Source organism: Neoarius graeffei, chromosome 1 (assembly GCF_027579695.1).
Source record: "Neoarius graeffei isolate fNeoGra1 chromosome 1, fNeoGra1.pri, whole genome shotgun sequence".
Lineage (NCBI taxonomy): Eukaryota > Metazoa > Chordata > Actinopteri > Siluriformes > Ariidae > Neoarius > Neoarius graeffei.
Genome location: NC_083569.1, coordinates 122,277,002 through 122,289,053, shown reverse-complemented (window position 1 = coordinate 122,289,053; position 12,052 = coordinate 122,277,002). Strand labels below are relative to the sequence as shown.

The 12,052-nt window shown below is 42.2% G+C and overlaps 1 protein-coding gene across 4 annotated transcripts in view; it reads right to left on the bottom strand.

Moving 5' to 3' along the window:
• Positions 1–202: 202 nt before the first annotated feature.
• Positions 203–12,052, bottom strand: part of tbc1d14 (TBC1 domain family, member 14) — a 99,260-nt gene continuing 87,410 nt past the window's right edge. For all 4 annotated transcript variants that reach the window (XM_060916116.1, XM_060916122.1, XM_060916136.1 and 1 more), the window contains 2 exons: positions 729–999; positions 203–616 (listed from right to left, as the gene is read on the bottom strand). In XM_060916116.1, the coding sequence (XP_060772099.1) occupies positions 560–616; positions 729–999 (328 nt within the window). In that variant the 3' untranslated portion in view covers positions 203–559. The remainder of the gene's footprint in view (positions 617–728; positions 1,000–12,052) is intronic.

The window sequence follows — 12,052 nt, the reverse complement described above, 5'->3', positions numbered from 1 at the left end:
CAGGGCTCCACATTGGCTACCAAAGTAAGAGATGTATGACCACAGATTTAGACTTTTTCCACCCATACCAGTAGACTGGAGGAACCATAAATACAGTAAGTGTGTGTATTCATTGCTTCTTGAAGGGCTATCACACACCAATCAGACGCTGATGTTAGGGAAAAAAAAAAAAAGTCCCAAATAACCACATATGCTCAGTGTGTGCATGAAGGAAATAACTCTCTGTTTTAAATAAAGTACCTCGAGTGCCTATAACTATTGGAATTTAATATTTAGTGCAGTAGTATGTGGATCTCATCACACAAACAAACCTAGCTACAGCTTCAGTGTTCTGATTGGTCATGAGGTTGTTTCTCTTCTCCGGATCAACCAATCAAAGAGCTCGTTTTCTCTCTCTCTGTTTCAGCAGATGTTTGGCTTGCTGTGTACGAATCCCAGCTGTGTGTGTGTGTACTGCATTAAATCTGATGCCTTTGATCAGAATTACACACACAGAGGTCCTGAGTCTTAGGGTTTAAGCTTTAACTTCCACACAGCCTCCATGCGAGTGTGCGATTTGTCAATGTTTCAGCACAGGACTGGAATGTTCCGACTCTTTCTGCAGAGCCTGGAGCACCTGGAAGAGAACCAAAAAACACACAAACGTGAGACAAAAGAAGAAACGTGTCTTCATATAGAAATTAAACTCCAAGAAACATGGAAGCAGAACTCGGGAAAGACAGCGCCACCTGCGTCCACGTCCGGTTCCTGCTGCTCATGTTAATGCTGCCGATGCAGGAGAAGAGCGTGTGCGACTGCGTGTGTGTGGAGAGCTGCTCCGGCAGCCGCGTCAGGAACTGCGCCATGTGGATGAAGTCCATGTGCGTGAGGACGTCGCCATAGAAACGCAGGATCCCGAGAGCTGTGCGGAAGAGGAACTCCTCGCCGTCTCGACAAAACACGTCCCACACACGACACGCGACGTCCAGCGGCAGAGACTTACTGTACAGGGTGAAGATCCTACACACACAGTAAACACAACGCATTACACCGCAATAGAACGGAATAGAATGCCTTTATCGTCACTGCACAAACATGCAACGAAATTTAGTTCATCATAGGAGAGCAAATTACAAACCCAACACAATGACTCGCAATCATTTAACAGGACACAAGAGGCCACGTTCAAAATAAAAAAAAAACAAAACAAACCCCATCATTAACACTTCCTGAACGTGCGAAGTGAAGCTGCCACATTGTTAGTTTCAGGTCCAAAAATTCAGGTTCTGTAGTTTATCTGCGAGTCAGCCTGTGACCTTATCATCTTGACAATAAATCGTACATGGTAAATCAGCATTAGCCTTCATTCAGCCTAGAAAAACCCAATTTGCTTGAGTTGTTTGCTGTTTGTAGCTTGAGGGTGTGACCTGGCCAGCAATCCTTTACTCACACTAGGCATGACTGCCTTGTTCAATTCTTGAGTACAATTGCCCCTCCTCCCCCGTCCCCACTGCACTTCACGTTTTGGGCCCCGAGTACGCTTACATCATGAAGCAACTTTCTGTGTTGAAGAAAAGTGCTCACACATGAAAGCATGATGGAGACTCTGTTTGTACACTGTGGATTATTGGGAGATGTTTTAGGCTGATTTCAGGTTTATTCTTGGTAGCATGAGGAGACCTTTACTTGATGATCTAAGGCATCTGATTGGTGTGCATTCACTCAGTGCGTTTACATGCACATCCAAATCGAGCTGCTGTCGGTAATCGAGCTAAGGGTCCCAGCAGGGGTGCCAGAGAAATCCAATCCTACATGCACACAATAAAATCGAGCTATCGTGTGAGGTACATTGTGCACCCGAGCCACAGGTGGCGCTACACGCCCCATCGTGTTGGTACACTTCCGGTTGTCGTCATGAAGAAGAGCTATTCAAGAGTATAAACAAAGTTATCAGCAGTGTTGCCAGATACTGCTGACATTTTCCAGCCCAAAACATGTTCAAATCCGCCAAAATGCACTTAAAACCGCCCAATCTGGCAACACTGGTTATCAGTTCTGTGTTCACAAGTTCCGTGCTCAAGCTGTTCGGCTTGCTCTAACAGACTGTATGGCTACAAACTGTCCTGCGCAGACCACTGTTTTGTAAGACAACTTATTTTGCACAATTGTATATTTTTCTAAAGTCCATTTTTTGCTTACAAAAAAAATTTTTTTTTTTACTTACAATTTAACTTATGTCTTAATAAACACACAAAAAGTTCAATTGTTTTGTTTTTATTGACATTCTTCAGATGTTTGACATCTATACACACACACACACACACACACACACACACACACACACACACACACACACAAATACAATGACTTGTTTATGTACACAATTCACAGCTATGCAACAGCTGTACAGATGTATTTGGTGACACAGTAAGTGAGCTAAATTTTAATAGTGCAAACAATGCCACAAAAAGAAAAGATTCATGCCATTGTCATGATTCGTTGTCATGCCGACCGAGGCTGTTGTGTTTCCTGCTTGTGGTCTCGTCACTCGTCACTTCTGGAAGGGGCAGTGCTGAAGTAAGTAGCTCGAATACGTAGCTCGGCAGAAATCGCATAATCTAGGTCGTGTAGCTCGATTCCGGGAAATCAAGTTCGGTTCAATTTCAGCCGAATTAAGGTGTATACATGGCATTTTGAACTTCGATTTCAGTCGAGCAACGGCAGAAATTCGATTCTCTCTATGTGCATGTAAACGCACTGACTGAGCGTGTCAGCAGTGTAAAGAGGAGCTAAGCCAGTCATAGATTTAAAAACAATAAGAAAGATTTGAAAATCAATTCTCTGTTTAACTCTGCACCAGTGTAGAGAAGTTCAGACAGGAGTGATGTGTTCAAATCTTTTAGCTTGAGTTAATACTCTGGCTGAAGCAATCTGGATAAACTTTTATCAGAATTTACCAACCACCTGTTTTGTCACTCTGGCAAAAAGTGCATTACAGTAATCTAACCTACTAGAAATAAAATAAGCAGGAACCAGAGACAGGAAGCATCAGAACGCAGATATATTTCTCAGGTGATAGGAGGCCGTTCTGGAGATATTCAATATCGGCATCCAGAACTACCGGTATAAATCAACATCTAAAATGACACTGAAGTGTTTGGCCGGCTCACAAGGTTTTACTGACCAGAGAGTTCATAACGATTGAAACTGGAACCTCAGAGCCTTAAGACCTGCTAGAAGAATCTCCATTTTGTTCTTATTTAACTGTAAGGAAGTTTTGGCCATCCAGATTTTGATATGAAATGCACTGAATGAGGTCATCCACAGCACTAAGGTTGTTGGTGGAAACTGATACAGATACTGATGTATAACTGTGGGTCATCAGCATATGACTGATATGAAATGTTGTACTGCTGAATTATGGACCCAAGTTGGACCATATACAAATTAAACAGTAGACCAAGAACTGACCCCTGAGGGACTCCATATGGAATGTCGACTTTATCAGATTTAAAGTTGCCAATGGAAACAGAGAAAGATGTTGCAATAAGATAAAAAGAGAGCCAGTTAAGAACTGTGCCTCTAAGGCTGAAACAGTGTTCAAGGCGCTGGAGAAAAATTATATAGTCGACCGTACATATGGCCAAGTAGTACCAGGATAGAGACTCTGAGATAACTCTGACCAAGGCAGGTTCTGTACTAGGGTTAACTTTGAAACCAGACATCAAACACATTGTGATGAGACATATATAGATGTAATTATTGGTGTACAACCCTTTTGAGTATTTTTCCCAGGAATGGAAGGTTTGTCATTTTAATTGGTCTGTAGCTCTCACAAACAAATGGATCAAGATTACACTAACAGTGGGGTTATAATATCCATCCATCCATCCATTATCCATATTTGCTTATCCTGTGCAGGGTCACAGGCAAGCTGGAGCCTATCCCAGCTGATTATGGGCGAGAGGTGGGGTACACCCTGGACAAGTCACCAGGTCATCGCAGGGCTGACACATAGAAACAAACCATTCACACTCACATTCACACCTACAGTCAATTTAGAGCTACCAATTATCTTAACCTGCATGTCTTTGGATGGTGGGGGAATCCAGAGCATCTGGAGGAAACCCACACAGACACGGGGAGAACATGCAAACTCCACACAGAAAGGCCCCCGTCGGCTACTGGGCTCGAACCCAGAACCTTCTTGCTGTGAGGCGACAGTGCTCACCACTACACCACTGTGCTGCCCCGGGGTTATAATAGTGTGATTAAAAAAATGTAGGGAAGATTCCAGAAAGTCAGGAGGTATTAATCATCTCCAGGACAAGAACTACCAAGAGCCATGTTGTAGAACTTAACTGCTACACTATTTCTTGTAGTCCACCATGCTGAATGGGGGTGAAGCTGGAAAGAGTGTAACAGTAGGACACTGAGGGGAGGAAGAGACGGGAAGTCATGCCCACCAGTAAAGGAAGCCACAACGTGAAGATTATCTTATCTTTATTGATCCCCATGACGGATAGGGATTCTGGTGTTAAGTCACTCAAGTACAGAATAAACTATAGATAAATGTGGACCAAGTAAAAAAAAAAATAAGTGTCAAAGCCCTTCCTGTGCCAGGACCTGGTCTTCTCAGGCAGTCTCACGACCCAGTACTAACCAGGCCCTTAAGGAGCATTGGGCGGCACCAATCTCAGTTTCTATAGCCCTCGGCCTCTCGCCTATTATACAGCTGGGATTACAGTGGGGGGCTGGTCCTCTGGTACCCGCGAGAGTTTGACTCCCTTCTCGCATCTGTATTGCAATGTGCCTCGCCAGATGGCAGTAGGTTCCATTTTTATGATGGTCTTTGGTATGACCTGACCACAAGTAGAACTTGCGATTTTCTGATTGAGAGGTGGACACGCTAACTACCAGGACTATATATGGGACACTCCACCGAATGGGTGCCATTTGCTTGTTGTACCACTCCCAAATTAAACTTAATTTGTTATATCTTTTCAACACTGATTATAATAACACACTATTCAAAATGTTAAAAGGCTACGTTATTATTATTATTATTATTTATTTTTTTTTAGAAGGTTTGGAAGTCAAAGATGGCTGCATTTTTTTCAGTCCTGTTACCAAAACTCAAAGTAATAGGACTGAGTTTTTAGCCTAGGATTAGCTAATACATGGAATTAAGCCACATGGCGTCATCACTAATAGCATGACCACACTTGGCACATTCTAGTGATTTGCCAAAAATCTGTATTTTTAAAAAACAAATATCATCTAAGAAATAATTTAAGTAACAGGACAGTATGTTGACACTGACCTTATCAGTCAAAGTTAAATGATCATCAAATATACAGAAAAGTAAATGAGAGAACTAACTTTTGGTCTTCCCATAGCCTTCAGAAGACACAACTGATGTAACTTCCTGTTGAGCATGTGATTTATGGAATGTTCCAAATTTGTCAGATGGGGTAATATGTTTGGGTAACAGGACTGAGTGAAAACCCAGGGACATGACTAAAATGTGTAGTTTAACTAAGATATTGTGGATTTCTTATGAAAAAAATATATTTAAACCATGGATAGGATATGGAGTCACACAACAGTGCAAAAGAAATACTGTTTCTGAAGGATTTTAAATCATAATATTTCATCTCATCTCATTATCTCTAGCCGCTTTATCCTGTTCTACAGGGTCACAGGCAAGCTGGAGCCTATCCCAGCTGACTATGGGCGAAAGGCGGGGTACACCCTGGACAAGTCGCCAGGTCATCACAGGGCTGACACATAGACACAGACAACCATTCACACTCACATTCACACCTACGCTCAATTTAGAGTCACCAGTTAACCTAACCTGCATGTCTTTGGACTGTGGGGGAAACCGGAGCACCCGGAGGAAACCCATGCGGACACGGGGAGAACATGCAAACTCTGCACAGGAAGGCCCTCGCCGGCCACGGGGCTCGAACCCGGACCTTCTTGCTGTGAGGCGACAGCACTAACCACTACACCACCGTGCCACCCTCATATTTTTTTTTATATAAAATACAATAAAAATAGAACTAAATAAGGACAGTTACCCACAAAAGACAGCAACAAACCACAAGAATTGGCCGTGGCACTACATCCACGAGTGGTGTGTTATTCCTGATATTGGAAATTTCTGTTCAACTTTGAAGTATGAAGCAAATTTACTACATTAAATCAAGGCGTGAAGCTCTGCAGGGATTAGTCTCAGAGGATTAATGAGTTTATCAATGGTACTAAACATAATTTTAGAATTTTTCAGATTTTCAGGAATAATTTGAAAAAAAAAAAAGTAATGCTGTCTATATTTGTTCTCTTATGTTATATTTCCTGAGCAGGTCATTATAGACATTATATTCAGCCTGCAATTTGGACTCGCCCCACTTGTGCTCAGACTTGCAGCAGGATCTTTTTAGTACCCTTACTCATTCCGCATTCCTCCGATCCGAGGTGCTTTTGTTTGGCTAGAAATGAACTCTGTTTTTATTAGCGCAAAGTCATCCATCGTTTGTGTCGCTGAACAGTTAAAATTATTGTCCAGAGAGAAGGAAATCAGAATGTGACTGGGTAACCCTAACAAAGCTAGTGTGACGAGTGATAAATGGATCCGATGTGTTTAAACCAGTAACAGTAAACGTCCAATCATTTAATCATCATTAAATCATAGTTCAGTAGTGTTTGGGACTTACAGTGTCAGTGTTTAAGTCTCAGCTGAAAACATATCTGTTTAGTCAAGCCTTTTGTTAATAACTTTTTATTAAGTAAAGGTGTAGATCTGGAGGGTCCTCAGGCATACAGTGCTTTGGTAAACTGGGACGTATGGATGCTGTCAGTCCCCACTCGCTTGCTCACTCGAGTTTGTTGACGGTGTAGTCAAGTCAAGTTTATTTGTAAAGCGCTTTTAACAATAAACATTGTCGCAAAGCAGCTTTACAGAATTTGAAAGACTTAAAACATGAGCTAATTTTATCCTTAATCTATCCCCAATGAGCAAGCCTGTGGCGACGGTGGCAAGGAAAAACTCCCTCAGACGACATGAGGAAGAAACCTTGAGAGGAACCAGACTCAAAAGGGAACCCATCCTCATTTGGGCAACAATAGACAGCATGACTATAACATTAACAGTTTTAACATGAAGTCAGTTTCGTTGATGTTATAAACTCTTCATTGATGGGAACTTGAGGTCAAAACTGTTCATGACAACTGCAGTCCTAAAGTTTGCAAGTCAACTGTAGTCCTCAGCCATAAAAGTGTTACTGTAAGAGTCCAGAGCGTCCTCCAGGTGTGACTTTCCAACTGTCCACATGGGGCCGTCCTCCACAGGAGCGATGTGATGAGACTCTGACCAGACACAGGGCACCAGGATGGATCAGGCAGGTCCAAGGAGCAGAAGAGGTTCAGCATCTCAATCTCAGGACCAACATGTAACTCAGAGGGACAGATGGGGGGGGGGGGGGGGGGGGGAAACACAGGTGTAGTGGCTGCTGCTTTATGTCCCGGGGCGCCCTCATGCCTGTGTTACCTTCTGGCTCTCCCATTTTAGTTATGCGGTCATAGTTAGTTTTGCCAGAGTCCCTGCTTGTACTCGGCGCAATATGTATCCTGTTTTTACTCTTTACGTGATATTGGGCATACCTAACGACCTGTGTTTCCCCCCGTCTGTCCCTCAGAGTTACATGTTGATCTTGAGACACCAGCAAGATGCTGACCTCTTCCGCTCCTCGGACCTGCCTGATCCATCCTGGTGCCCTACGTCTGGTTGGAGTCTCATCGCATTGCTCCTGTGGAGGACGGCCCCATGTGGACAGTTGAAAGTCACAATTGGAAGACGCTCTGGACGCTTACAGTAATGCTTTTATGTCTGAGGACTACAGCTGACTTGCTAACTTTAAGACTGCAGTTGTCATGAACAGTTCTGCACTCAAGTTTCCATCAATGAACAGTTTATAAGTTCAACAAAAGAGACTTCATGATTTTCCTGGTTACACAGTTGTACTTTGTGACGATATAGGACACTGTTATTGAAGAGAGTTATTTATAAAATCGCGCTATCTGCCATCACCCAGATGAGGATGGGTTCTCTTTTAAGTCTGGCTCCCCTCCAAGTTTCTCCCGCATGTCGTCTGAGGGCGTTTTTCCTTGCCACTGTCACCATAGGGTTGCTCATTGGGTATAAATAAGGGATAAAATTAGCTCACATGTTTAAAGCCTTTAATTTTCTGTAAAGCTGCTTTGAGACAATGTCTGTCGTTAAAAGTGCTGGTGTAGTGGTTACCACTGTTGTCTCACAGCAAGAAGGTTCTGGGTTCGAGCCCAGTGGCCGATGGGGGCCTTTCTGTGTGGAGTTTGCATGTTCTCTTCATGTCTGTGTGGGTTTCCTCCGGGTGCTCCGGTTTCCTCCACAGTCCAAAGACATGCGGTTAGGTTAACATGGGGCGGCCTTAGGCTGAGGCGCCCTTGAGCGAGGCACCGAACCCCCAACTGCTCCCCGGGCGCTGTTAGCATGGCTGCCCACTGTTCTGGATATGTGTGTGTGCACCCATTTGTGTGTATTCACTGATTCAGATGGGTTAAATGCAGAGAAGAATTTCACAAGCATAACTGTGTGATGAATAAAGTTGTTGTTCTTCCATCCATCCATTATCTGTAGCTGCTTATACTGTCCTCCAGGGTCGCAGGCAAGCTGGAGCCCATCCCAGCTGACTATGGGTGAGAGGCGGGGTACACCCTGGACAAGTCAAGTTGTTCTTCTTCTATGCAAATAAATTTGACTTGACTTAAATCCCCCGATGACATTTAGGTGTTGTGTCAAAGCTGTTAGAAATAAGCTTTATTTTAATCATTTTTCAGATGCCTAGAGACCCCATGCTCCAAGGCTCAAGCCTAAAGACTGGATTACAAACTCTGAAAGGACTAAAAGCTACAGTGGTGCTTGAAAGTTTGAGAACCCTTTAGAATTTTCTATATTTCTGTGTAAATATGACCTAAAACATCATCAGATTTTCACACAAGTCCTCAAAGTATATAAAGAGAACCCAGTTAAACAAATGAGATAAAAATATTATACTTGGTCATTTATTTGAGGAAAATGATCCAATATTACATATCTGTGAGTGGCAAAAGTATGTGACCCTTTGCTTTCAGTATCTGGTGTGACCCCCTTGTGCAGCAATAACTGCAACTAAACGTTTGCGGTAACTGTTGATCAGTCCTGCACACCGGCTTGGAGGAATTTTAGCCCGTTCCTCCGTACAGAACAGCTTCAACTCTGGGATGTTGGTGGGTTTCCTCACATGTACTGCTCGCTTCAGGTCCTTCCACAACATTTCCACTGGATTAAGGTCAGGACTTTGACTTGGCCATTCCAAGACATTAACTTTATTCTTCTTTAACCATTCTTTGGTAGAACGACTTGTGTGCTTAGGGTCGTTGTCTTGCTGCATGACCCACCTTCTCTTGAGATTCAGTTCATGGACAGATGTCCTGACATTTTCCTTTAGAATTCACTGGTATAATTCAGAATTCATTGTTCCATCAATGATGGCAAGCCGTCCTGGCCCAGATGCAGCAAAACAGGCCCAAACCATGATCCTACCACCACCATGTTTCACAGATGGGATAAGGTTCTTTTGCTGGAATGCAGTGTTTTCCTTTCTCCAAACATAACGTTCTCATTTAAACCAAAAAGTTTGATTTTGGTCTCATCCGTCCACAAAACATTTTTCAATATCCTTCTGGCTTGTCCATGTGATCTTTAGCAAACTGCAGATGAGCAGCAATGTTCTTTTTGGAGAGCAGTGGCTTTCTCCTTCCAACCCTGCCATGCACACCATTGTTGTTCAGTGTTCTCCTGATGGTGGACTCATGAACATTAACATTAGCCAATGTGAGAGAGGCCTTCAGTTGCTTAGAAGTTACCCTGGGGTCCTTTGTGACCTTGTCGACTATTACATGCCTTGCCCTTGGAGTGATCTTTGTTGGTTGACCACTCCTGGGGAGGGTAACAATGGTCTTGAATTTCCTCCATTTGTACACAATCTGTCTGACTGTGGATTGGTGGAGTCCAAACTCTTTAGAGATGGTTTTGTAACCTTTTCCAGCCTGATGAGCATCAACAACGCTTTTTCTGAGGTCCTTAGAAATCTCCTTTGTTCGTGCCATGATACACTTCCACAAACATGTGTTGTGAAGATCAGACTTTGATAGATCCCTGTTCTTTAAATAAAACAGGGTGCCCACTCACACCTGATTGTCATCCCATCGATTGAAAACACCTGACTCTAATTTCACCTTCAAATTAACTGCTAATCCTCGAGGTTCACATACTTTTGCCACTCACAGATATGTAATATTGGATCATTTTCCTCAATAAATAAATGACCAAGTATAATATTTTTGTCTCATTTGTTTAACTGGGTTCTCTTTATCTACGTTTAGGACTTGTGTGAAAATCTGATGATGTTTTAGGCCATATTTATGCAGAAATATAGAAAATTCTAAAGGGTTCACAAACTTTCAAGCACCACTGTATAAACTGCAGTGTTGGGTTACCGCTAAAACCCAGCCAGGAGAAAATCTATAGCAACATGTAAGCATGAGCAGATCTTTAGAAAGAAAACTACTGGATACTGAACACACCGTTGCGGGTAAAAGGTTTTCTTTAAGTTGTATAAGATACAGTGAAGTTCTTAAAGCAGCAGGTTGGGAAGGAGAAAAAAAAAAATTTCAAGTTGACACAGATGAACATTTCCGAGCAGTGTCATCACAGCCACGAGAGCCAAGTCCAAAAATGGTGTGAACATCAACACTTGACGTTCTCTCATTTTCTCTCTCTCTCTTTCTCTCTCTCTCACACACACTTTCTCAGTATAAAAATTGTCCTACTAAGCAAAAAGAAGATGGAGTGATGATGTAACTCATCATTATTGCTGTAGAACACATTTTTTAACTTTACTCATGTTTAAAACACTGGGGTGTGTGTGTTGCTTTGCTCAGACGTACTGAACCGCACAATCTCGCATGCAATCTCACACACATACGCACACAAGCCAGCATCAGTTATTATAAATACAAGGTGTGAATCCCTGGTGAGACGAGAGCTGTGCATCAGCAGTTTCAGAACGAAATGTGTTAACCAGATGAGGCCTGCGAAAGGGAAGGAGAAGAACTCTTATAGAAACCTGGAAGTTTTGAAACCTGTCACTTCATCACAAGATAATATCAGCACCATCATCTTTAAAGTCAACTGCTGAAGAAATGACGCTCTTTGAAGAAAAAAAAAATAAAAAATCCCCCAAGATGAAAAAAGTGCCTGCACTGTAAGGGTACACTTATAGTGAACTGCTAGCTACACACGGTTAAAATGTGCAATATACCTACTTACTTGTACAATACTTACTTACACGTGCAATTCCACCTGCGTAATACACTTATGTTAACTGTATTTCCGCAAACCTGTTAATTTATGCAAATTTGTTAATTTTTTAATCTCTAAATTTGTAGTTTATTTCTTTTATATCCTTTTTTGTATACTTAGTACTTTTCACTGCCTTATCTTTTTCTCGCTATACATTTTGCTGCTCTAACAATGTAAATTTCTCCTTGTGGGATAATAAAAGGCTCTCTTATCTTAGTGTTGCTCAATTCCACAAGAATACTCGCTAAAATATTATTAAATAGATTCTGAAATGAAATGCAGTCTCGAAATTAAAACCCCCCCGAGGCCGAAGAGTAGCGCTCAGGCCCGACAGCGAATCGATTCATCATTTATGCTTCGTTTGAGTCAAATGCAGTTTTTTTTAATCTAAACAGAGAACGATTCGGTTAAATTAAATGAACAGTCATTTGATTCGGTGATTCAAGGTTGATTCCCGTAACGCAGACAAAACGACGGCGTGAATCTATGAGCCAACAAGGAGTCACTTTTAAAAACACCAATGCAAAGTAATGATCTGAGCCAAACTGATGAACTGAACGGTGATTTGATTCAGATCTAAAATTCACTCTGTGCTGTAGTTGTGCTCAACTCTGTAATAATGAA